Source organism: Anas acuta, chromosome 5 (assembly GCF_963932015.1).
Source record: "Anas acuta chromosome 5, bAnaAcu1.1, whole genome shotgun sequence".
Taxonomy (NCBI): domain Eukaryota; kingdom Metazoa; phylum Chordata; class Aves; order Anseriformes; family Anatidae; genus Anas; species Anas acuta.
Genome location: NC_088983.1, coordinates 63,852,242 through 63,879,808, shown reverse-complemented (window position 1 = coordinate 63,879,808; position 27,567 = coordinate 63,852,242). Strand labels below are relative to the sequence as shown.

At 39.0% G+C, this 27,567-nt stretch overlaps 1 protein-coding gene and 1 long non-coding RNA gene across 2 annotated transcripts in view; both read left to right on the top strand.

Moving 5' to 3' along the window:
* Positions 1–27,567, top strand: part of LOC137858008 (uncharacterized) — a 445,999-nt gene that overhangs the window by 59,358 nt on the left and 359,074 nt on the right. The gene's annotated exons all lie outside the window — the stretch shown is intronic.
* LOC137857075 (death-inducer obliterator 1-like) lies at positions 1,598–23,145 on the top strand. The gene is made up of 11 exons (XM_068683133.1): positions 1,598–1,619; positions 2,954–3,407; positions 4,331–4,490; positions 5,151–5,267; positions 5,482–5,589; positions 6,178–6,313; positions 11,207–11,750; positions 12,261–12,414; positions 13,449–13,538; positions 14,185–14,389; positions 20,564–23,145. The coding sequence occupies exons 1-11, from the start codon at positions 1,598–1,600 to the stop codon at positions 23,143–23,145; spliced, it is 4,572 nt and encodes a 1,523-aa protein (XP_068539234.1).

Here is a 27,567-nt window from a genome sequence, read left to right as displayed (position 1 = left end):
GCTACATGCAGAATCCCTGCCAGCAAGTAGTTAGGTAGACAGTTGTAATTATAAAGTAGTATTTTAGTTTGTGAGACTGTTAGACTTCCATGAGGCTGAAATATCTGCTCATTTTCTGTTGGCTAAAGAAGCATTGAGTTCTGTGCTCTACTGTAGAAACATTTCAAAATAGCCATGACGTGAACTGGCAGAATAAAGGATGCTTGTGCATCTTTCTTCTTGAACCCATACTGATGCTGCTGCCTATCAACCCTGGGAACTTCAATCTACCTTTGTGCTAGTGCCATTTATTTATTTATTTTACATGTATATAGTTTTACCATGATATAGCCGTTGGAACACAGGAAGGTTTGGGGCACGGATATATTTTTTATACACACAATATCTTAACTGCTGTTCTTAGTTCTATCAGTGTGCTTGTTAACTAATTTGAACAGATGATAAAACTGTAAGTACGGAATGTAAGCTTAGTATTTCATGTTTTGTACTTCTGCTGCAACCCAAAAGAACTAAAATCATAGCACCGAGGACCGAATTGTCCTGTGGTCATTTTGAACCCTGAGCTGTGCTGTCCTGCCGCTCCGTAGTGAGACAGAGGTGCGCTGTCCCACCGGCCTGAAGAGACAAGTCTGGGCAGAAGATAAACCAGGAACCAGAAGTAGAGAAATTCTCACAACCTTATTGTACACATATTTTGGATATTCATCTTCTAGCTTTTCAAGACTGTTCATTCAAAGTAGTTCAGCTTTTTACCTCAGTGTATTAAGTTCCAGGTGCCTCATTAGACCAAACTGAAACTGTCACTGATAGTTTCTGATCCCTGTTCTCCTTCCTGGGATAGCTCAATGCCTCCTGACGGATAGTGTAAGGTTAGTGGGGTAGGCTTTGGGAGATACTAGAAACAGAAGAGAAGTCCGTGTGAGTCCAGCTCAACATCCCCCGGGTTTGTGTTCAGTTTGTCAGTACTTGAGACCAGTCCCTAGGGAAAAGTACGGGAACAGTGGGTGAACAAGAAGTTTAATCTCTAGTAAGATCTTCACGCTCTTTGGAATGATTTAATGTAGTGTGTTTCATCTTACGCTTCAGATAATTTTCACTCAGAAACCTTTAGCAAGGCATCCACTCACAGTGGATCCACATAGCTAGTGCTTCTGCATCCTCCTCTTCACTTTGTATTCCAGGCAATGTTTAGCACCTGCTTCTCTGCCTAGCCTTATGAAAATTCAGGTACAGCATCGGTTTTATGGTTCATCTTAACCACCAGCTTGTGTATTGGTGGTGAAACATGCTGGCAGTAAGAGGCAGTGTAGTGCAGCTCGTTACAAGCTTGCGTTCTGCTGGAGGTGCCTACTACAAATGCTCAGCGTCTAACAGAATTTAACGACCGGCAAAGGTGGGAAGGCTGTTTCACTCAGAAATGAGTAGTGACATTGTTTCTTAGGTAATCCAAATCTTCCCCTTTCTGAGGTGTATTTCTATTCAAACAGTATGCTGTTATAGGATTTCTTGAACTGGGCGAACTGGGCTTCAGAAGGGTGCTCCCTACCTTTGTCCCCCTCAAGTCTGAGAAAAATCGGTTGTTAGACCCTTCCAGATAATGTCTGCTCTCACTGTAGCAGGTATGGAAGACCAATAGGGTCCATTTGGTTTGTGGTGAAATTAATCAAAGTTGAATTTCTGCATCCTTCCCGGGAAGCATATAGCTCTCTGCAGATGGGGCTGTGGGACTAACTCTGATTACAAGACCTTGCTAGCTAAAAACATCAGATAATAATTAAAAAATTAAGAAATCACAAACTGGTCAGTAGTCAAATGCAGATTTATGAGGAGAAAAAAGACTTTTGGGGAAGTAACTTTAGCTTTTCTAATCAGAACAACTTCATCTCAGGAGTTGTTTCTTGGTTTCCCTCGGAACCGTTGTGCTGCCACAACGAATGTGTCACGGTAACTCTGATGTCCTGTAAACGATACTTCTGGCAAACTGAAGTGGAGCACATGACGTTTGCTGGCTGGAGAGTGTGTTTTGGCTTATTACGTTTTGCTGAACTGTTCCCGTCAGTGCCAAAATGTGGACAGGTGAAATGCAACCTACAGAAATGCTTGTTTTTAAAGTCCTGTGCAATTATAACTTCAGTATATGGAGTCTTCGCTTGTAATTTGTAAATTTTCTTGTGCATTATGTGTATTGTCAATATATTGATGTTAGAAAAAACATTAAATGGCAGTTTTGGATATTGTGAATGGAATAGTTGGTGGGAATTAAATAGCCGCAGTTTGAGCAATGGTTTTAATATTTAATTATTAAATATTATAGTATTAAATCTAGAGTTTAACTGGAAAGTAAATGAGAAGATCTGATAGTTTAGAGCGAGAGTGTGATACTCATACTAGCAACCAAATGGCTTGAACGTATATTTAAAATTTTAAGCAATTGATTTGTTGTTTAACTTGACTCTCTTTGCTTGCTCCTTAAAGTAGAAAGTTTGGAGCGAGGATTTCTGCTTAAATGTGAGATATGGGTTGTGTTGCTTTTTTTTTTTTTTTTTTAAAGACTTTGTGAAAATGTTTGTTTGTTTGTTTGTTTGTTTGTTTTGAAGCTTAATCATGAAGTCCAACTCAGGAATCTTTGAAGGTGGTGTCTTTTTTTTTTTTTAATTTTCTTGCATAGCTCGTGACTGAGATTTTCAACCTTTACAACCAAAATGCAACTCTTTTAAACTCTTCAGACAGTCTCTGAGAAGTGCTCTCTGCAGGATCAAAGGCAAACTTCTTAAAAAAGTCAACTTTTACACATTTTTTAAAAAGGCTTTAAAAATGAATGGCTTAAATTATATACTTGGTAGTTCTCCAGAGGTATTTCACAGACTTCCTTATAGGTTGACAGCTGGTCTTCATAAACAGGAAGTTATAATGTTAAGCATTTAATACTGCATTTTCTTCTTTGTTTTAACAGCTCAAAAGGAAGAGAAGAGAAACAAAGATAAAGCGACAGAGTTTATAGGGGCATCAAAGAAAGCTATTGCTTCAGCATCTATGGTGGAGAAACATGCATCTTCCCTCACTAAAAATTTTCCTCCAAAGAAGTCCCCTTCCATGTCTAGCACATCACTAATGAAGCAGACGCTTAAACCTGCTGGGAGTTTCAAAGGTGAAATTCCCAAGAAACCATCGCCCTCAACAGGCGGCGTTCCTTCAAAACAAGCAGCTTCTTCTCATGACTCGCCAGTTTCCAAAAAACTAGCTGCATCCAGTTTGGCTGGAGGACTCAAAAGGCCTTCGCCGTCTTCCGTTTCTACTGCATCTGGAAGTAGTCAAGCAAAAACACAAGCTAGCCCTATCCAGTCGCAGCCCAACTCGCAGATTCGACAAAATATTCGTCAGTCCCTAAAAGAAATGTTATGGAAGAGGTGGGTGGGAATTCAAAGCACTTATTTTATATAGGAAACTACAACTAGAAGTAAAGGGTTAGCCTGCAGAGTTTTGTTTCTTTCTTGCTAAGTGCTACTAAGGGATTTAATTTGTGCTAGAAATTACTACAAGTATTTTTAGCATTAGAGCTTTATTAAAAATAAAAAATCTGATGCCAAATAATTGGGCATGTGAAAAAGCCTTTAAAAAAACGTCACTATCCCATTTGTAGTGAGAGACAATTACAGTTGAAGAATTAAATCACAGCATAGAGATGTTTATAATGCAGGTGACCTGAAGCTGATATCTGGCAATGGTGGTGTTTGGAGATGTAGGGGTTGTACGAAGCATAGTGTAGGGAATATCACAGTGAAAGGTTGGAAGGGCTTGCTGAGGCAGAGGTTCCTTCTTCTCCCAAAGTTAGCAACTGTATTACTTTTTTTTTTTTTCTTAAAAAAAAAAAAAAGCTGAAACATTGTCCCACAAATATTAAAGCTCTTGTCAGCTGTCAAGACTTAGGCCACTGTGCTCTGGTAGTGTCTCTGAAATAGAAATGCTGTTCACAGTGGAGGGTCTAAGATTAAAACTGAAGTGTTTTAGCTCCCTCAGTAGCTCATGACAAAAAACAACAACAAAAAACTAATTGCAGTGTCATGAGTAGGAGGATTTGTAAGGACTGACCTGGCTTCAGTTCGTTAAGGCTGTCTTCCGTGGTCTTCTGTAGACAGTAGCAAAAGGTTGCCATTGTTGACATTTTGAGGTCCTGAGATAGACTTTGGCTTTGAAATGTGTTTTAAGGAAGTCCTCACTGAGTGAATAAAAGCGGGGTTAACTCCTTCCTCTGAAAATTTAGTTTTTATGAATGCTGCCTGAAGAATTTGTGCCTAACGTAAATGCGCATACCCTTTCTTGTTTTTAACAGAGTCAATGATAGTGATGATCTGGTCATGACAGAGAGTGAAGTAGGGAAAGTAGCACTCAATATTGAAAAGGAGGTGTTTAATTTGTTTCAAGTTACGGACAACCGATACAAGAGTAAATACCGTAGCATCATGTTCGATCTCGAGGACCCAAAAAATCAGGTTTGGAATTTACTTAAACAGTAAACGTACTGAAATATATTCTGTTTTTTAAATAATACATCAATATGTAGTTTCAAGAGAGAGACTTATGAGTTATGCTCTAAAAAATTGTTTTAAAGCCATTCAAATATTAAATAATCCAGTTGGAATGGAAGTCCAGTTGGATCGCGTGTATTTATTAAGATTGGCCTTTGTAGCGAAATATTTGTTTATTGAATGGCATTCTTAGAAAAAAAAATAAATGTTTTTCTTCTGTGACGTTCTGTGGTTTGTATGGGAGACCACTTGTGTACATGATAATTTATCTTTTAAAGGAAAAAGAAGCTGGTGCAGATGGGAATAGTGACTAGACAACGTAATTTCTTTAAAAAAAATTCTACTATAGATATGAAACAGGAGTGGCGGTTCACCTCTCGAAATTCCTGTTCAGTAGAATTGATAGTATATTTTATGGAAATGTGGAAAATTCATACTTCATGATGATTTCATCATTAGTTTCTGGTTGCTGCACCGTGCTAAGTTTTCTTAGGATTAACTGGCATTTTTAATAGGGAATTAAGAAACCTGAAAGGGTTTTGACAGTCCAGCACTGCAAATCATGTTAGTTGCTTAAGTTATTCAGCATGGCAACAAAGTGTGTTTTTTGTTTGTTTTTTTTAGGGACTTCTTCATCGTGTTCTTCGTGGAGAAATCTCACTGTCAAAACTAGTGAGAATGAAACCCGAAGAACTTTTATCTAAAGAACTGTCTGTATGGAAGGAGAAACCAGCCAAAGCGGTAAGCAATACAATTCTCCAGTGTGTCCTTAGATATGAACTAACAGTAACTTCACCAGCCCTTACCACCCATAATTAATATATTGTTTTCTTCCTAATGAAATATGAATAACGTAAGCTTTTTCTCTTCCACTAGCCAACTGATAAGAAAATACAAAATAAAATTATAAAATCAGTATGCAGACTTGTTACTAAAGTGTTTTTGTTTCTCTCAGATGTTAGAGTCAAGAAACAAATCACACGAGATCAAGAAAGCAGCTGTAAAACGGGAACAAGTGCCTGATGTAAATATGGAAGATTCTCCCCCGGTGTCTGATTCTGATGTAAGTATTAGCTATTGCTTTAGCATGGAGGTGCCAAGGGAGATAAATGCTAACTAGGGCCTCAAATTTTGTATCAGAAATGCAGGTTGTTTCAATGAACTGTAAGAATATCACCTAGTAGGTGTGCTATGAGCATTTTCCTTTTGGTTTGAAGGAATGCAACAACCTAATATCGGGCATATATCGCATGTGCTTCTAAAATATCAGATGATGCGTGTTTTTCAGACCTTTGCCTCAGTTTACAGCAAAATCTTAGCCAATTGTTTTCCCCCCCAAAAATGTGATCAGTATTACAATTCTGTATTCTCAGGAAGCAGTTAATGTGATAGTATCTACTTCAGAATTACATGAAATGAAATGAGGACAAATACTATTTGAGAACTCTGTTTGACATGATATTCTTAAACAAATGATAAAAGGGGAAGAATAGTTCAAAATTCCATCTTTTTGTAAGTGCTGCTCAGAGCAGTAGTTCTGCACAGCCCTTAATATCTTTTTAAAGAACCGGAATTAACGGTTTCAAAAGTATTTTTTTATGATTGAATTTAGCAATCAACCAGAATGTTTTCTGTGTTTGTTCATTTCCAGGAGCAGCAGAAGTCAACCCAAACCGTACAAAATGTAAATAGTGCTCCTTCTCTAGACGTTTTTAGCAGTATGTTGAAGGATGCAAGAAATGAACATCGAGCCCATCTTTTTGACCTGAACTGCAAAATCTGTACAGGTATCTACAGTGTTGACTTTGTCTGAAGTAAAAGAATTATTAAGAGCATTGCTTGCTTACTTGTTTTTCTCTTCAGACCTTTTCATTTTTAAACAGTAATCAAATTGGGGCTAATTCTGATTACAAGACCTTGCTAGCTAAAAACATCAGATAATAATTAAAAAATTAAGATAAGAAAAAATTAAGATAAGAAAAAATTAAGATAAAAAAATCAGATAATAATTAAAAAATTAAATCACAAACTGGTCAGTAGTCAAATGCAGATTTATGAGGAGAAAAAAGACTTTTGGGGAAGTAACTTTAGCTTTTCTAATCAGAACAACTTCATCTCAGGAGTTGTTTCTTGGTTTCCCTCGGAACCGTTGTGCTGCCACAACGAATGTGTCACGGTAACTCTGATGTCCTGTAAACGATACTTCTGGCAAACTGAAGTGGAGCACATGACGTTTGCTGGATGGAGAGTGTGTTTTGGCTTATTACGTTTTGCTGAACTGTTCCCGTCAGTGCCAAAATGTGGACAGGTGAAATGCAACCTACAGAAATGCTTGTTTTTAAAGTCCTGTGCAATTATAACTTCAGTATATGGAGTCTTCGCTTGTAATTTGTAAATTTTCTTGTGCATTATGTGTATTGTCAATATATTGATGTTAGAAAAAACATTAAATGGCAGTTTTGGATATTGTGAATGGAATAGTTGGTGGGAATTAAATAGCCGCAGTTTGAGCAATGGTTTTAATATTTAATTATTAAATATTATAGTATTAAATCTAGAGTTTAACTGGAAAGTAAATGAGAAGATCTGATAGTTTAGAGCGAGAGTGTGATACTCATACTAGCAACCAAATGGCTTGAACGTATATTTAAAATTTTAAGCAATTGATTTGTTGTTTAACTTGACTCTCTTTGCTTGCTCCTTAAAGTAGAAAGTTTGGAGCGAGGATTTCTGCTTAAATGTGAGATATGGGTTGTGTTGCTTTTTTTTTTTTTTTTTTTTAAAGACTTTGTGAAAATGTTTGTTTGTTTGTTTGTTTGTTTGTTTGTTTTGAAGCTTAATCATGAAGTCCAACTCAGGAATCTTTGAAGGTGGTGTCTTTTTTTTTTTTTTAATTTTCTTGCATAGCTTGTGACTGAGATTTTCAACCTTTACAACCAAAATGCAACTCTTTTAAACTCTTCCGACAGTCTCTGAGAAGTGCTCTCTGCAGGATCAAAGGCAAACTTCTTCTTAAAAAAGTCAACTTTTACACATTTTTTAAAAAGGCTTTAAAAATGAATGGCTTAAATTATATACTTGGTAGTTCTCCAGAGGTATTTCACAGACTTCCTTATAGGTTGACAGCTGGTCTTCATAAACAGGAAGTTATAATGTTAAGCATTTAATACTGCATTTTCTTCTTTGTTTTAACAGCTCAAAAGGAAGAGAAGAGAAACAAAGATAAAGCGACAGAGTTTATAGGGGCATCAAAGAAAGCTATTGCTTCAGCATCTATGGTGGAGAAACATGCATCTTCCCTCACTAAAAATTTTCCTCCAAAGAAGTCCCCTTCCATGTCTAGCACATCACTAATGAAGCAGACGCTTAAACCTGCTGGGAGTTTCAAAGGTGAAATTCCCAAGAAACCATCGCCCTCAACAGGCGGCGTTCCTTCAAAACAAGCAGCTTCTTCTCATGACTCGCCAGTTTCCAAAAAACTAGCTGCATCCAGTTTGGCTGGAGGACTCAAAAGGCCTTCGCCGTCTTCCGTTTCTACTGCATCTGGAAGTAGTCAAGCAAAAACACAAGCTAGCCCTATCCAGTCGCAGCCCAACTCGCAGATTCGACAAAATATTCGTCAGTCCCTAAAAGAAATGTTATGGAAGAGGTGGGTGGGAATTCAAAGCACTTATTTTATATAGGAAACTACAACTAGAAGTAAAGCGTTAGCCTGCAGAGTTTTGTTTCTTTCTTGCTAAGTGCTACTAAGGGATTTAATTTGTGCTAGAAATTACTACAAGTATTTTTAGCATTAGAGCTTTATTAAAAATAAAAAATCTGATGCCAAATAATTGGGCATGTGAAAAAGCCTTTAAAAAAACGTCACTATCCCATTTGTAGTGAGAGACAATTACAGTTGAAGAATTAAATCACAGCATAGAGATGTTTATAATGCAGGTGACCTGAAGCTGATATCTGGCAATGGTGGTGTTTGGAGATGTAGGGGTTGTACGAAGCATAGTGTAGGGAATATCACAGTGAAAGGTTGGAAGGGCTTGCTGAGGCAGAGGTTCCTTCTTCTCCCAAAGTTAGCAACTGTATTACTTTTTTTTTTTTCTTAAAAAAAAAAAAAGCTGAAACATTGTCCCACAAATATTAAAGCTCTTGTCAGCTGTCAAGACTTAGGCCACTGTGCTCTGGTAGTGTCTCTGAAATAGAAATGCTGTTCACAGTGGAGGGTCTAAGATTAAAACTGAAGTGTTTTAGCTCCCTCAGTAGCTCATGACAAAAAACAACAACAAAAAACTAATTGCAGTGTCATGAGTAGGAGGATTTGTAAGGACTGACCTGGCTTCAGTTCGTTAAGGCTGTCTTCCGTGGTCTTCTGTAGACAGTAGCAAAAGGTTGCCATTGTTGACATTTTGAGGTCCTGAGATAGACTTTGGCTTTGAAATGTGTTTTAAGGAAGTCCTCACTGAGTGAATAAAAGCGGGGTTAACTCCTTCCTCTGAAAATTTAGTTTTTATGAATGCTGCCTGAAGAATTTGTGCCTAACGTAAATGCGCATACCCTTTCTTGTTTTTAACAGAGTCAATGATAGTGATGATCTGGTCATGACAGAGAGTGAAGTAGGGAAAGTAGCACTCAATATTGAAAAGGAGGTGTTTAATTTGTTTCAAGTTACGGACAACCGATACAAGAGTAAATACCGTAGCATCATGTTCGATCTCGAGGACCCAAAAAATCAGGTTTGGAATTTACTTAAACAGTAAACGTACTGAAATATATTCTGTTTTTTAAATAATACATCAATATGTAGTTTCAAGAGAGAGACTTATGAATTATGCTCTACAAAATTGTTTTAAAGCCATTCAAATATTAAATAATCCAGTTGGAATGGAAGTCCAGTTGGATCGCGTGTATTTATTAAGATTGGCCTTTGTAGCGAAATATTTGTTTATTGAATGGCATTCTTAGAAAAAAAATAAATGTTTTTCTTCTGTGACGTTCTGTGGTTTGTATGGGAGACCACTTGTGTACATGATAATTTATCTTTTAAAGGAAAAAGAAGCTGGTGCAGATGGGAATAGTGACTAGACAACGTAATTTCTTTAAAAAAAATTCTACTATAGATATGAAACAGGAGTGGCAGTTCACCTCTCGAAATTCCTGTTCAGTAGAATTGATAGTATATTTTATGGAAATGTGGAAAATTCATACTTCATGATGATTTCATCATTAGTTTCTGGTTGCTGCACCGTGCTAAGTTTTCTTAGGATTAACTGGCATTTTTAATAGGGAATTAAGAAACCTGAAAGGGTTTTGACAGTCCAGCACTGCAAATCATGTTAGTTGCTTAAGTTATTCAGCATGGCAACAAAGTGTGTTTTTTGTTTGTTTTTTTTAGGGACTTCTTCATCGTGTTCTTCGTGGAGAAATCTCAGTGTCAAAACTAGTGAGAATGAAACCCGAAGAACTTTTATCTAAAGAACTGTTTGTATGGAAGGAGAAACCAGCCAAAGCGGTAAGCAATACAATTCTCCAGTGTGTCCTTAGATATGAACTAACAGTAACTTCACCAGCCCTTACCACCCATAATTAATATATTGTTTTCTTCCTAATGAAATATGAATAACGTAAGCTTTTTCTCTTCCACTAGCCAACTGATAAGAAAATACAAAATAAAATTATAAAATCAGTATGCAGACTTGTTACTAAAGTGTTTTTGTTTCTCTCAGATGTTAGAGTCAAGAAACAAATCACACGAGATCAAGAAAGCAGCTGTAAAACGGGAACAAGTGCCTGATGTAAATATGGAAGATTCTCCCCCGGTGTCTGATTCTGATGTAAGTATTAGCTATTGCTTTAGCATGGAGGTGCCAAGGGAGATAAATGCTAACTAGGGCCTCAAATTTTGTATCAGAAATGCAGGTTGTTTCAATGAACTGTAAGAATATCACCTAGTAGGTGTGCTATGAGCATTTTCCTTTTGGTTTGAAGGAATGCAACAACCTAATATCGGGCATATATCGCATGTGCTTCTAAAATATCAGATGATGCGTGTTTTTCAGACCTTTGCCTCAGTTTACAGCAAAATCTTAGCCAATTGTTTTCCCCCCCAAAAATGTGATCAGTATTACAATTCTGTATTCTCAGGAAGCAGTTAATGTGATAGTATCTACTTCAGAATTACATGAAATGAAATGAGGACAAATACTATTTGAGAACTCTGTTTGACATGATATTCTTAAACAAATGATAAAAGGGGAAGAATAGTTCAAAATTCCATCTTTTTGTAAGTGCTGCTCAGAGCAGTAGTTCTGCACAGCCCTTAATATCTTTTTAAAGAACCGGAATTAACGGTTTCAAAAGTATTTTTTTATGATTGAATTTAGCAATCAACCAGAATGTTTTCTGTGTTTATTCATTTCCAGGAGCAGCAGAAGTCAACCCAAACTGTACAAAATGTAAATAGTGCTCCTTCTCTAGACGTTTTTAGCAGTATGTTGAAGGATGCAAGAAATGAACATCGAGCCCATCTTTTTGACCTGAACTGCAAAATCTGTACAGGTATCTACAGTGTTGACTTTGTCTGAAGTAAAAGAATTATTAAGAGCATTGCTTGCTTACTTGTTTTTCTCTTCAGACCTTTTCATTGTTAAACAGTAATCAAAAACACTTTAAAATTAATTTTGTAGGTCAGATTTCAGCATCTGAAGATGAATTACCACCGAAGAAGATAAAATTAATGGCTTCTGCTAAAAAAGCAGTGTCAAAATCTAAACCAGAAGTTCAGCAAAAATATGAAAGTTCTGCACCAGCAGCAGCAGCGGAGCCTGCTAAAGAGGCCGCCTCTGAAAACACAGAGGAAACCGAAGTTGCACCTGCAGCAGAAGCAGTTTCCCAGTCAAGCTTAGAAAGAACTTACATCCCTACAACCCAAGGCCATGGCAACACAGATACTTCATCTGAAGAACCTTCGACTTTTCCTGCCTCTTGCACTGGTGCAGTTGTCACAACTGTAACAGTTTCTGGCCGAGAGCCTAGAACACCAATGAGCGGCTCCTCTGGTAGTACGACGACAGCCCTGCGTTCTGGTACTGCATCTGGTGAAGTTTTAACAGGGGAGACAAAGCAGGAAATGTCAAAACCAGTTATGACTGTCCCCAAATCAATATTAACAAAGCCATCGTCCTCACCAGATCCAAGATACTTAGCTGTTCATCAGTCACCCAATATCAGGTGTGTATATTTAATAGGAAGCTAAGCCACTGAATCTCTGGTCTCGCTATGTTCAGTGTGTTTGTCCCCCTTTGCTTCTTACCCTCCCCTGCCAATAATCAAAAGGCATGTTCAACTTTAAATGCGATTACCTGAACTTTAAATTTTTAATTTGTCATCTCCTTGTTTAACTTCTCTAGTTGGTAAAATTTTCTGAGCATCGTGATATATTGACAGTAAAAATTCTTCAATGTGTTTTAACAGATAAATAAAACTTATAAGATATTTGACTTTAAATCTGCATGTGCATTCAAATATATTAAGTGTTTGTGAGGGTTGGTTTAAAGCTGCTCCAGACTTTCATCCTATATTGGATGAAAGTGGAAAACATTAACAAAGCATTTACTAAGGCTTCTGTTACTTGCTTTTTTAAAATAAAGTAATTGATCAATAAGAGGAGGGAAGAAAAGAAGAAGAAGGAAGCATTCTTACTGTGCTCTATAACGTTTCTCTTTTGGATTTGTTTTGCAGTGTTGCTGAGCCACGCTCACCTCAAGGCAGCGACACTTCTCTCTTCCTCTCTCGCCTCAACACCATTTGGAAAGGATTTATTAATCTGCAGAGTGTGGCCAAATTTATCGCTAAAGCATATCCTGTCTCCGGGTGCTTTGATTATCTTAGTGAGGTTAGCACTGACATGTTTATGCGTTTAGAATGTATTGCAGTTCCTGTTGTTAGAAAGGCTGGGGTCACTGTGTATGTTGTTATATTGGACGTGTAACAAAAAAAAAAAATTGCATCCCTTTAGTAATCTCCTGTAGTAATAGGAACAGTAGCCTGAGGCAGGGGGGAGGAGAGAAAGCCTTTTAAAAAAATTCCTCACGTATTTGTGAAGAATTCTCATGTCTGTTAATATGTTTATATATATGTTAGTATCTAACATAGAATAATAGCTTGATTTCAAGATCAGTTTTTGACGAGAAGCATCATCAGCATGTGTTTTGAAAGAGATGCCTTGTTCTGCTCACAAACAGATGGATGGATCACTGATGTGATCTATTAGAAAAGTTTGGCCATTTATTAAAAATATCATGCTTTGATTAACTTTGATGCAACTGCTTTTATATTTTGGGAGGGTGTACATTCAACTAATGAGGTAGTATGACAGCTTGTGATGAAACAACTGAGCAGTTTCTTAACTTCTCTGAAGAAGTGTATTTGTTGTGATTGAGGGTTTCAGGCGTGTAGTTTAGGTCTTTTCTTAGGAGGGTTGGTGGCTCTCTTGTTGTTTTTGCTAGAACAGGTTTCACTGTCATCATGACAGGAAGCTAACTAGAATTCATATGGGTGCAAAAATTTCAGATAAATTGAAAGCGTAGATAAAAGCTATACTACATATAACAGGTTCCCTGTAAAAGCAAAGCTAACAAATAGAATCGGCTGATAGGCATACAAAAGTATTTGACCTTCCACTGCTATCTTCGTCAGGCAGTGCTTTTTCTGTTTTGTGTGTACTGCCAGCCTTCCAGTAATATGCCATAATGAACTCCTTGCATTTTGGAAACAGCCTGTCTGAAATTAGGAATGTATATGTGCAAGTTTAGTAAAACATAGTACTGTATTATCGCCTAAGCTACTGGGATGGGGCAATCTGTGCTGGTTCAAAACTGTAGCCTCTCTTTCCTTTTCTTATACGACCATGTAATGCTTCTTGTTTAGGATTTACCAGACACGATTCATATTGGTGGGAAGATCTCACCGAAGGCAGTCTGGGATTATGTTGGCAAACTCAAATCTTCACTTTGTAAGGTATTTACTTAAAATCCTTTGGAAAACCAGGAAGAAATACACAGCGGCTTTTGATAGAATTTCCTTGTTACTAATTTATATTGATGTCGATCACACCTGGAAAACTACTGCTACCACTTATTCCATTGAAATTTTTGATTTATTGAAGAAACAGGTTTGCCTGTTGAGCTGCCAATCGTCTTTCCCCTGTGTAGTAGTTAAACATTCATACAACCTATTGTTTTTTAATGATTGAATATAAACAATCTATTTATTCAGTTACTGAAGATAGAAATTCAATTTTAAAAGACTAGGAAATTATTAGTAAGTGTATGTAATAAATTTTACTACTAAAACCCTGATGGATTTAGTAAAAATGAAGCACGGTATGCAAATATAATCTAAGAATTTTCCATTTCTTTCCTAATTATTTGAATATTCTGAACCTAAAGAGGTGTAGCTTGATGTGAGATACGTAAATAGTTGGTCTTTCTGAAAATGACAAAATTGATTCTGGTTTAATATTACCAATTGAATGACAGTATTTTCTTAAATCTTGGTTTAAAGCTGCTCCAGACTTTCATCCTATATTGGATGAAAGTGGAAAACGATTTTATTTGCTGATGTGTTACAGGTTGAATTTTTCCACTTTGATTTTGTATTTCAGGAATTGTTTTTGATTCGTTTGATTCGTTTCCATCCTGCCACAGAAGAAGAAGAAGTTGCCTATATCTCTCTCTACTCCTATTTTAGCAGTCGTCGTTGTTTTGGTGTTGTAACTAATAACAACAGACATGTCAAGAATCTCTACCTGATCCCACTGAGTTCTAAGGACCCAATTCCTTCCAACCTCTTGCCCTTTAAGGGACCAGGTAAGCACAAAATTTAGGGGAGGTTAACTGCTAGGCAAAATTACAAAACGAGTAAATCAGAGACCAATTGGTTTTGAATGTTTAATGTAAGCATAATTAAAAAATATATAATTTTATAAAAAGATTTTAAAAGTGTGCATATAGGAAAAAATTGCAAAGTCAATCATCTCAAGGTGCCATGGTCTGAAACTCACATAGCCTTTCCAACAAGATAAATCTCTGCTGTTAGGAGGATTTGTTTACCCATAAAATGGAGTACATAGAACAGCCACTATATTGAGACAAACAAGCAAACATTATGAGAACATTCAACCGACCCTACTTTCAACAACCCATAAATCCACCAAGTTTTAGGTCCCTACAAGCCATGTGCTGTCCCCTAAATCACATAGGAGACTCTTATCCCACGGAGCAGTCAAGAAATCTCTGAAGACAAAGGTAACGTTTATGGTTTCACTACATTGTTGTTATCTCATGGTATGTATTACGCTGTGCATGCAATATGCATGTACACGGGGTCTGAAATATTCTGTGCTACCTGGATCAAGTTCCAGACAAATCACTGACTTCAGAACATTGGTTTGCCTGGGAGCAGGCAAATTCCTTTTGCGTAGGTGGCAGACAGTAGGTGGTATAGGTTGGTATATATTACGCTCTTCTATTTTTAGTTAGAGTTATCAGCAGTAATGTATGGCTTGAATTTGCTCCATCTTTGTGCACTGAACATGGAAACAGAAGAAATGAGAATGAATTCAGATGTGAAACACCTTTATATTACAAAATTTGAAGTCACCTTCATCTGAGGATGGAGGCGGTGCATATGCTTAGTTTCCAAATAAGTACCTTTTTTCATCTAGAGTAACAGGTTGAGGAGCTTAAGAGCTACACGTTACAATGAAGGCAATACTGCATTGTTGTAAGGATGGTTTGCAAAATACTAAACAGCGCAAAATAATTACACATTAAAACATGTAAGGAGCTGACCTTTCTGACAAGCTGACTGTCCTCTGCTACCCAAATACAAGTTTAGGACTAAACTCAATGAAGCATTCTCAGGGCTTATATTCATAAACAGAGGTGTGTTCTGCCTGGCCAGGTTTTCACATGTTAATGGCATACGACTTAAAAAACAATAACAAAAAAACACCACCAACAAGTAATGTAATGCTAGGAAAATACTCTTCTTTCCTGCATGAAATTGCAAAGGGCGCTTGCTTTGTGTTCTTGGACAAGATTTTTCTCATACGCTCTGAGCCTGTCTTAACCTGCTCTAGGGAAGCATTTAAATGATCTTCCCCTCCTTGCATTCTTGAGCAAACATAGGCTGTCCTTGTCCATTATCTTTTATATTTCTGTTGTAGATTTCATTTCAAATGAAGCTTTTAAAGTGGAGGCCTGGCAAAAGTAGACAGACTTGTTAGTATTAGTATAGAAATGAGGAATGTCAGGCTGGTTTTTACAAAATGTAAATAGGAAAAGTTCTTTCAAAACTGGAGGTAATTGCCCAGAAGAAACATAGGTATAAACACTTGCAGGCATGTATTAATACCGCAGCGTAAAAGACTTGTAATACATACTTGTTACTGACATCTGATGGAATTTACTGTTTTTTATACCCAATAAAGATATTTTTGGGAAAGTGGTCATTGTCTCCTTAAATGTGTGTACCTTCAAATAGAGTTTAGCAAGTACTCAAAAAACATGACAGTGTAAGATACTTTGATAAATATGACTGGGGGCGGGAGGAGGGGGAGGACAATAATCCCATCACTCCAGAAGTCCTAGCTGGAAGATATTCCAGCTGTATCAACCAGCTCCATCAGGTGCATACGGATTATGAATCTGTTATGAATCCTGTTTTCTGATGGACTGGATTTGGAACACAACTGAGGACCTCTGACCTGCTGTAGTGCCTAGAAGATCTACAAAACTTTGTCATGGGTGATATAGAGGAACATGGAAGGATATTCACATTTATTCACTTCAACCACCTCAGATATTTATTACCAGATATTATCTGTTGGTGGGATGTTCAGCATTGTGTTTTTTTTTTTTTTTTCTGGTAGTTTACTGTGTGTGAATTTGTTTGTCTCGTTTCACATACACACAACACTATTTAGCACTTTCATCTGTAGATCTGAAAACACTTTGAAAAAAAATTAAAAGGTATAATCAGTCATTATTAGCACTAGGAAGACGCACTTATGGAGGGATTTATTGGCAATGTTGGCAATGTATCGGGTACCATACATATTTAATATAGAAGAATTTTAATTTAAAAAGTGTATCAGCAGAGGGCATGCCGCAGTATCTCTTCCGTTAGTTTAAGCTTGGAAGTGTTTTTAAGTATGAAGGCATGAAATCTCTTCAAGATATTTAGAGTACTCATACCAGTATGGAAAGCAGCAGTAGTAGAACAACATATTTTTGACGTCAGCCACTCCCATTCAGCAAATGTACCGTAATGTGCAGCAGTGTTACAGCGGTGGAAGTGATCTCTATCACTGAATCCAGATACACCAACTTGATAGTTTTCAATCATGCTTTCACAATTAACTGGGACAAGTATTTAAACGGCGTGTTGATAATGATTACAGCTTTGCTTGTATTGGTCTCTGCAGTTAAAAGTGTGGCATAGGTCTGTTCCCTAAGTTTTGCCATCAGTGTACAGAAATTAGGGATGTATCCTTAGTGGTACAGTTAACTTCCTAGCAGCTGCGGATGGTAGGGACAATATGTGGCCATTACGTAGATAAATACTGCAAAACTGATTTCATGAAAATAAAAAACGTATTTAACGAAAAAAAAATATTAATCCCATAGTAATATTTAATACATCTTGTCTAAATAGATTTAATTACAGGATGTAACTTGATAACACCATCGTGGTCTTCAAATGCAGAATGCATTTAACAATATTTTATAAATAATTTAGCATCAAAAGCTACTAACATAGCTTGCAGCACTTAAAATGCTTGCTTGTGAAAGATAGTTATTGAGCAATAGTTGGAGACTGCAGCCAACATTTTCATTTAGTTATTACCTAAAATTAGGCACTTAACCTATTTATGGATATTGAAACCTATTTACAGATATGGAAATGGAATGGGACTGAGCTTTGAAGTGCTGGTCTGGCTGTATATTTCCATCCAAAAGAAGCACTTACTGTGTGATCGCTTTGGATTGAATGAATTTAGAAACTGGGTTAGGCATCTGTTGAAAACTACAGTATCAAAATGTAAAATTTTAATGGATTTCTTCTCTGACCAAACTAAACAGATTCAGTTATAACCGTTGTTAATTTAGCTTTGGAATTTATCTTGAACGTGTGTTTAAGTTTTACTCTGATTTTATTAGCGATGATCTCTGTCTCTTACAGGGATTCAGAACTGTTTTTCTATCTTTTTGCTGTTAATTTTAGATACACAGTCCAATAGATTTTTGAAACCTGCTCGTTTCAATTAGTCAGTGTTTGAGATGCATGTTGTGACTAGTTGGATAAATCACAGGTCTCTGCAGAAGGGCAGATAACCAATACGTTAACGACAGAAGAACAGTGAATGCTTACGAGGAGTTTTAGGGTGAACACAGATTTGAGAGATCCTCTGCACGGGTCGATGCTGACCAAATGTGGAGTCGTTACTCACATGCTGATAAAGAAAAAATGTAAAGCAGTCACTCAGAGTGAATCATACCTAACTATTGAGTCTCTTCAGAGTGTACACAGTCTTCCCAAGTAAGCTGTCTTTTGAGCTATGCCCTGATGTTATGTATTAATGTAACTTCATCTGGGGTAGTAAACTATAGTGATCAGAATTGCTAGGATTGCTTTTAGGCAGTGGGTTGAAAGGAGTTTTTAACTGGGTGAATCAAGGATTTGTGATCCTTTCCAAATAATCTTAGATTCACCAAAGAGAATTACTTGTTTAGTTCCTGTCCTGCCTCCTTTCGTTGTACATCTTGCCGTCCCTGCCCTCTCACAAGGGCAATCTGTATAGAATTATAAGCAAACTAAATTATAAGCAAGTCTTAGTTTTGGTTAGTATAGCTAGGTCATTTTCTTGATGCATTTATAATTCGTGTGTATATATATATATATTTCTAACCATGGAAGAAAGTGAAAATTGGCAACACAAAATACTGAAATACTAGATCTGGAGGAAAAAGCTTGGCACTGAATTTTAAATGTACAAGTAGGAAATACTATGTGCTACTAAATGAAAAATAGAAGTTTATTTAAACCAGCATGGCCAACATCCTCTCAACCACAGAACTATGTAAAACTCAAACACTGAACTTTGAAGTAATCTGAAATCAGCTGTGGAGCTAGAATGCATTCAATCAAATTTCAGTGTTATTTTTTTTCCAAATACTTAAAATGAGAGCTGCTTCTGATAGGAAACTTCAAGTAGATTTTGCATTGGCCCCAATTTTTTCTGTCTTTTTGCAAAGACCTTCTAGTGAGTAACCAGATTTTGCTGGTCTCTCCATTATGTGGCTAAAACAGGCGTGCTGCACTATTACCAGTCACAGTCAGAAGAACACAGAATTTCAGAATTTAGGCAGGTTACTGCTTAATGAAATCTTTATGCTTAATGAAGCTGTGTTGAAGAAGTCATCGTCTTGATTTACCTGGTTATAATCCTCTTGCTGAGGAAACCTCACATTGAACTTAAGAAATAGGCTTACCTCATTTAATTCTTTCTTAGCGTACGTGAATATAATTTCAGCTATACAAATAAAAACAGCTGATGTAATTTTCTCATAAGATAGTAAATTTAGGAGCCCCCTTAAAACTTTGAATTCAGTTGTTTCAGCAAAGGTTCATACTTATGACTGGTAATGGCAAATAGAATTTATCTGCAACTATGGGAAGTTTGGGTTTTTGCTGGTATCAAGAAGTTTTCAGTGGCAATAATTAGTTATTTATAAGTTGTTCCTTAGTGAGCAGTTGGTTTTGTTTAGTAAGAGACTAAAGATATACATAAATTCATATATTACACCTCTTTTAAACTCTTACTTAAGGGTCATGAATATAAGGGACAGTGTAGGTTTTAGAGTCCTCATCGTATAACCACAGTAAATCTCTTTGCTGTTAGTTTCATTTCTCTATTATTGGTTCCTTGCTGGATGCAAATATTAATATGGCTCCCAAATGAGGATCTCAAGTCACTAAATCCAGAAGTTAAAATCCTCTCTTTATATGTTTTTTCTACATTTGCCACTGACTGTATGTTAAAGGATTTATTCCCTGCTCTTTATTCTGGTTGTATTTGTCTTCCACGAGTGCCTGTGGGAAATGTGAATGTACAAGGAAGGAATACAATAATGTGAAACGGACCTTCAGCTGTTTGCATTTTTCCTCTTTATGGGAAACTTTCCGGTCATTTCTGGAAGTGCTTCTCCAGGGATTCAAGCCTGAAGCTTTCACAATGGAGTAATTCTGCTCACATTTCTTACTTAGGGAAGGGTCTGTGGCATCAAACTCAATTCTACAACAGTGTTAAAAGTCACCTTGATGGAATGGTGTAAATGTCAGTCCGGTATTTTAGCACAGATTAGAACAGAAATGTAATTATTAAGTTTAACAATGCCTCGTGCTTTCTTTGTAACAGAAAGTGAAGTGTTTGTTGTTGTTGTTTGTCTGTTTGTTTGTTTTAATAGCATTAGTTTTTTTCTCTTTATTTCTAGTTCTTCAATTCCAACGTAGCCCTACAGAAAGTTAGATTGCTTGTCCAGGTTTTCTCACTTATCAGTATCTCTGTGTATATAAGGTATTTGCAAAGCATTTAGAAAGGAAATATTTGATTGGGGGAGGAAGTGGACAATAATAAGTAGAAAGTAATAATACAAAAATAGGAAAACTTTCTTTAATTTTTGAACAGCAGAGACATTTACAAGGACATCTTTCAGTAAGATTCACCTGTTACTGCAATATTAAAAAAATATCAGGGAAAGAATTAAAACATTTTTAGTTACTGTATACAAATTTATATAAATAGTAATTAAATATAGACACATAGGCTTATGGGATAATGTCACTGCATGAAATTTAGAAGAACTGTTACTGTTATGACTCATAGCTGCCATTATATAAAATGATAAGTTCCTATTGAGAACACAGATAAAAAATAGTAGTTTTTTTACATATGCAATCTTTGTGTTTCCTTTCAGGTCTCGAGTCTTCACGTCCAAATTTAATTCTTGGATTGGTTATCTGTCAGAAAGGGAAGCGTCTTGCTACTACCATGGATACAGACAAAATAGAGAAAAAGCGCAGCCGAATTCAGGTGCAAGAGGAAACAGAAACATCGCTGTACTCTAAGGGGCCAGTAGCTTCTTCACAAGAAAAGAAAACTCCGAAATACACACTGTATTCGGGAGACTCAGCTGTAAGTACAACACTACCTGGATCTCCTCCACCTCCACCCCCACTTCCCGTTCCAGAAACCTCATCAGTCACACCTTCAGTATTAAAAATACCGTCCTCGACTAAGAGTGGAACCACAAGTACTGTACCACCACCAGTTTCAGCTACCGCTTCTACAAGTGCTACTGCTATGCATTCTTCATCCTCAAAAAATACCACACCTCTTGAGTACATCCACCAGACACTTTTTGGTAAAAAGAAGACTTTTGAACCTCTTGCTAAGGAGACTGAAACTGTCCAGTCTTCAAATCAGGAAGCTAAAGCAGCTGTGGATGGAGGTGTGTCAGCTGTTCCTTTGCTAGATCCCATTGTACAACAGTTTGGACAGATGTCAAAAGACAAAGCTATAGAAGATGAGGAGGATGACAGGCCATACGATCCCAAAGAAGAATATGATCCAGAGAAAGCTTTTGAAATGCAGACCGGTGAAAGCAAAAAACTGTATAGTGTGGAGAAGCCCAGTAACACAGCAGAACTAAAGGATGAGGCCTATGATCTGGAAGACAAAACTATCTTGGAGGAAGCAAAAGTTACGGTTGATGATTTACCTAACAAAATGTATACAGACACTAAAAACACTTCCGTGGAAACACCTGCCTCGTATGTGCCAGATTTATCTGCGTCTTCATCCTTGGTGGAACTGCAAAAAATGTTAGAAGAATTAAACAAACAACTAGAAGAGCAGAAACGACAAACTGAGGAGCAAGAAGAAGCCCTCAGACAACAACGAGCAGCTGTTGGTGTTTCAGTGGCTCACTTCTCGGTGTCTGATGCTTTAATGTCACCTCCACCAAAATCTTCCCTAATAGAGACTGAATTGTTCCATCAGGACCAACAGGCTGCGCAAAAAGTAGATTTACCTTCATCTTCCAATCAGCAAGCACAAGTTTTAAACCAGAGCTGTGACCCTCAAGCGAGTTTTCCAAACACTTTGCAGACTTCACTTGGTAAGGAAGATAAAACTTTAATTCCCGCTACTCAGCTTAGTTACGGTGGTGATAACTGGGTTTCCAGTGAAAAGCCTCCTGCAGTGCTCCAAAAAGAGGCACCTAATAGCAAATTTGAAAATACTGTTCAAGTTACTTTGGAAAATGTGAGTCAAGCAGTTTCTGCAGAACCTTCTACATCCAGGCCTTTACGTAAAGTGCTGCTTCCGACACCTCCAAGTACGTCTTTTCAGCCTAATTTCTCCACATCTAATGACAGTCAGTCTTTGCAAGATATGCACAAAGTATCCTGGTCAAACGAGGCAAATCCAATGTTTACTTCTCAGGAAAAGGGACCTGGTCACTTTGAACCAGACAGGGGTCTTTCTGTGGTGCAATACGAAGAACAAAGAAACCCTCAGCCTCATCAATTTGTAGAACAAACTGAATCTCCACCAGTTCAGGGTGAGGGTGGACCTCTCCCACAGCACTTTGAGGAGAACCGAGCTGGAGGTCCGTTTTCTTTGTCTGGGCAGAAAGGAGGACCTCCAGCACCACTGATGCTCAATGCACACGCAGGACCTCATGGACCTAATTTTAGAGGCCCAGCGCCACAGTTCTCAGAAGGGCATGTTTCTCCAAATAACGATGGACAAAGAGGATCTGCCCCTGGAAGATTTGGAAGTCAAAAGGGCCCCATTCCTTCCTTATTTTCTACGCAGCATGGACCACAGTCGCCACAAAATATGAAGCCAACCCCAAGACCACTCCTGGACCTTCCCAGTCATCCACCAGGCCACAGAAAGGAGATGTGGGAGGAAGCTGGGCCGTCTGCACCTCTTTCTGGTATTCCTGGGCAAGGGCCCGAGTCAGAAGGACAGTGGTCAGGATCTGACTTCCGAGAAGGCAAAAATCTTGAATTTAGAGGCCAGACATTTGAAGGGAGACAGAGAGAGAGATACGAAGGAGGAAGTAAAGACAAGGTTTTAGATCAGCCAGAGCCTCAGCAAGCAGAGAATCGACAAAGCAGACCCTTTGAGGAAAGACGAAGGGATCGAGAACATGGCAGACCTTGGGAAACAGACCGTGGCAGAAACTGCAACAGAGACAGGGACTGGGAGAGACACAGAGACAAAGAATGGGATAAAAACAGAGACAGAAACCAACGTGACAGAGAACGATCAAGAAGCAGAGACAGAGATCGTGACAGAGACCGAGACCGGGATCGAAGCAGGGAAAAAGAGCGCGATCGAGACAGAGATCGAGATCGTGAAAGAGGAAAAGATCGGAAAGATCGCAGTAAAAGTAGGGAGATCGGTAAAGAGGTGAAGCCAGAAACACCTAAGGAAGGTCAGAAACCAACAGAGGCAGAAGCTTCATCTTCCACTAATCAGTCATAGAACTATAACTGCTGTTATATTTCCCATAGATAATAGACACCACTGCAAGGACTGAGTCAATGTCTTCTGTATATACTGTATATTCTCACCTTTGCAAAAATGCTGTTGTAAATCTAGCCTTACAAAATGTACTGACAAATTAGCAATTTTTGAACAACTGTGAACGACAATATTCAAATAGGTAAAAGGCAAGAACATACTGGACTTTCACTTGCTGCATATTTGACAAGGAGTCAAATATTGCTGTCTTGTTTATTTTACAATGCAAGGGTCATGCGTATTTAGGAGAAGGCTGCAGAAGAACAGTGTTACTGATTATTGGACGGAGGATTTGAAAATGGAATGTTATAAGCTTAAAGTGCACTATCTTCCTTTTTATATACAGGTATTTTGTGTTTTGAAATCCATCTGTTAAGTGTACAACAACGAAGAAAAACGTACCTAGTTTTTCATGTGGATGAGGGGTTTTTAATTTCACATTTTTACAAACCTGCAATTAAAGAGTATATAGAAGTAGCACCTTTATAACCAGCAAAAAAATTAAAAAAATCAGACATCTATTGGCAAAGAGCTAAGACTACAAATGAATTGGTATACCAAAGGAAAGAAAAAGAAGTTTGTTAAATAAAAGAAGTTTATGAAATGGGCCATGGAATTTATTTCTTCGATTTAAATTAATTATGTGGGACATTTCTTGGCTTTTCTTTTGGCAGAACTTTGCTGGAAATTTAAGAAATGTCTCCATTTTCCTGGACTTTCCACTCTAAAAGTGTTTTGAAAAAAAAAAAGAAAAAAAAAAAGTGTCACTGTTGTCAGACCCTGCTTATGCTGGTAGTATATATAAGACTGTCCACTGAAAAAGGTATAAAACTGCATTAAGTTTGAAAAGAAGATTGGTAATATTAATTATTAATTATCAGTAATATTAATTATTAACTATTTAGTAATTTAAATAATTATCAATTAATAATTATTTAGTAATATTAATTATTAGTAATATTGGTCTGTATTCTGAACCCGTAGACAAAATGTTAAAATGCAAAGAGGCGGTATTAAATGCAAACATCTACTATGGTGTAAGATTTTTCTTAATGAGATGTTTTTAATTTAAAGATCTACGTAAAAGTATGCAAAAAGCAAGTGTGTTTGTTTAGGTTTACTTGATAGAAATTTCTGTAAATTGTATTTTATATGACAAAATATATCACTGTACATTAAAATATGGGACTTCACAGGTTTTTGTTACTATAAGTAGAATAAACATCTACAGTGAAACGTTGTCCATTTCTTAAATCTGTACATGTGTATTATTTTCTAACTAGCTTTGCTACTTCTCAACATGCCACCACAAGAGGCTGATGGCACACAAGTTTCATTTCCATCTGTTTAACAAAAGGTACTTTACAGGATGCCACCACACCCAACTTGTAGGTGTTCTGAAAAACATGTGAAAGTCTGTTCTTGTGATTTTTTCTCTCAGTTCTAACACATGCCCTAATTTATTCTGAAGATTTTGTTGTTTGAGTTACTTTCAGATTTTACACCAAAAAGATCTGGAGAAATGAATAATTAAGTAATCTATTTTGGCGTTGAGCTGTGGAAATACTAGATTCCCGAACCTTTCATTGTTGTGAAATAGATAGGTGAAAGTTTTATTTTTCCTTATAGGAAATGCTCTTTTATCTCAGATTAGTTTGGAGAATCTGTTCACCGTTAAGGAACCGTAAATGCACCTCGCTCATTTTCATGGCATGATGCGGTAATACCACTTGACAACTCCAGAAGACTGGAAAGGGGCTTTTGAGTCGGTTTACACACCGACCGTGTAAGTTTTTACACACAGGTGCATTCCCAAGGCGTTTACCTCCACCGTACCTGCGTGTAGCAGGCTCCTGCCTCCAGTGCAGCGGAGACGTGCTCCTCGGGGGGGGGGGGGGGAAGGCAGAAAGGGAGGAGAGAGCACCCTGCGACAAAGAAACAAAACACACGTGTTAAGTTCAAAACATCGTGGCTTTTTTTCCTCCCACGATTTCCCCTCCTGATGGCTGGTGCGCGGGTGGGCAGCTGACGCAGCCCCGGGACCGTGTGCGTAGCCCCGGCCGGGGCCGCTGAGCTCCCATACGGCTTTTTTTTTTTTTTTTTTTTTTTAATTTATTTTTATTTTGGCTTTATTTTTAGGCACCGGGAGCGGCTGAGGCCACACAGCCGCCGAAATGAGCGAGCCTCGTTGTGCTCAGCAGCTGAGCTCTGCTGCCTGCTCTGCGGCTGCGGTTCCCTCAGCGAAGGCTTTGAGGTTCTCCGACTCGTGTTAGGCGATGCATTCCTGCACCATTCGCATCAAATGGGGAGGCTTAACGCGGAAAAAAAGCAAAAAAAAAAAAAAAAAAAACCACCAACAATAAACTTAAAACCTTTGCAGCGCTCCCCTTCCTTCCCCTCGCCGTTCCCTCACGGACCGCGCTCTCCGCGCCCACCCCGCCGCTTTCTCCACAGCCTAAACTGAAACAAAACGCAAAGCCCTCGAAGCCGGGACCAGCAAGGAGGGCTCAGCACCCGTCCCTGCGGGGCTCGGAGCCCGATGGTGCCCGGCAGGACGGCGAGGGGCCGAGCCGCCGCTCATGGCGGTTGGCGAAGCCGCCCTCAGGGCGCAGGCGCCGGGAGGGGGGCTGTTGGCGGCGGCTCCTCGGTGGGCCTTGCGGGGTTGGAGCTGCCCGGGGGGAGCCTTCGGTCCCCTCAGCGCTAGGGTGGGCTGAAGGGGCGGCGGGGACCCTCCTGTGTTGGCATACTGCTCTCTGAAAAGAGTACTCACTTCTGGTAACTTTTCCAAACGCGCACCAGAAACAGCGCCCATCAGAAGATGGTGCTGGCTGGGGGGCATGCTCGCCTTGCAGCTGAGGCAATGGACTGGGGAGCTGCTGCCAGAAGAGGCAGTCCTGCTCCTTCCCCGCGCTCGGCTGTGTGCTCCTGCCCTCCTGTGCATTGGATACAAGAGCTGTGCAAGGACAGCGTGAGTTGGTGCAGCTGGATTGTCTGGCAGAACACTAATCCTGTCAGTAAACCAAAAAAATCTGTCAGGGCCTATCCATTTTGTCATAGTCAAAATGGGATATGAGGGTGTTTTATTTTTTTTTTTAAGATGAGGTTGTTAACATATGTAGGTGTCATGGTTCCGCTCGAGTGGGCAGCCGAGCTCCACCACAGCCGCTCTCTCACTCCCCCTCCTCAAAGAGGACTGGGGAGAAGATATGTGAAAAGGGCTCTAGGGTTGAGATAAGGTCAAGAAAATCCCGCAATGATTATTGTAACGGGCAGAACAGATTCAGCATAAGAAGATAGATAGTAAGATTTATTGCTCATTACTAATAAGTGAGAGAAGTGAGAAACAAAGGAAAGAAACCAAAAGCACCTTCCCCCCCCTCCACCCTCTTCCACCTCCTCCCCCCGAGCGGCGCAGGGGAAATGGGGGAATGGGGGTTATGGTCAGTCTACAGCACTTCTTCTCTGCCGCTCCTTCTCGGTCACTCTCGTCCCCTGTGCTGTGGGGTCCCTCCCACGGGATGCAGTCCTTGATGAACTGATCCGGCGTGGGCTTCCCACAGGCAGCAGCTCTTCCAGAACTGCTCCAGATATGGGTCCATACCATGGGGTCCATCCCTCAGGAGAAAACTGCTCCAACCTGGCTCCCCCACGGGCAGCAGCTCCTGCCAGGTCACCTGCTCCTGCGTGGGCTCCTCTCCACGGGCTACAGGTCCGGCCCGGAATCTGCTCCAGCAGGGGTCTTCCACAGGCGGCAGCCTCCGTCGGTGCAGGGCCACCTGCTCCACCGTGGTCTCCTCCACGGGCTGCAGCGTGGAACCCTGCTCCACCGTGGTACTCCATGGGCTGCAGGGGGACATCCTGCTTCACCATGGTCCTCACCACAGGCCGCAGGGGACTTCTGCTCCGGCGCCTGGAGCACCTCTCCCCCTCCTTCTACACTGACCTTGGCACCTGCAAGGCTGTTTCTCACTCCCTTGACTCTCCCGGCTGCTGTGTGGCGCAGCGTTTTTTCCCTGTCTTAAATATGCTCTCACAGAGGCGCAAAACAACATCGCTTATTGGCTCAGCTCTGGAAAACAATGGGGCCCTTCCCAAAAATGGGGCGGCTTCTAGATCTTTCTCACAGAAACCACCCCTATGACCCCCTGCTACCAAAACCTTGCCACGTAAACCCACTACAGTAGGATGTAAGTACCTTCAATACTTTGTCAAAACACACACACCACTTCACTATCCTTCAAATGTAGTGAGGTGTCCTGCAGATTTGAGAAAGTACTTCACAGGTGTTCTGAAACACCGAATAGCCTATGTAGTGTAGGTATCTTTTGCTACATGCAGAATCCCTGCCAGCAAGTAGTTAGGTAGACAGTTGTAATTATAAAG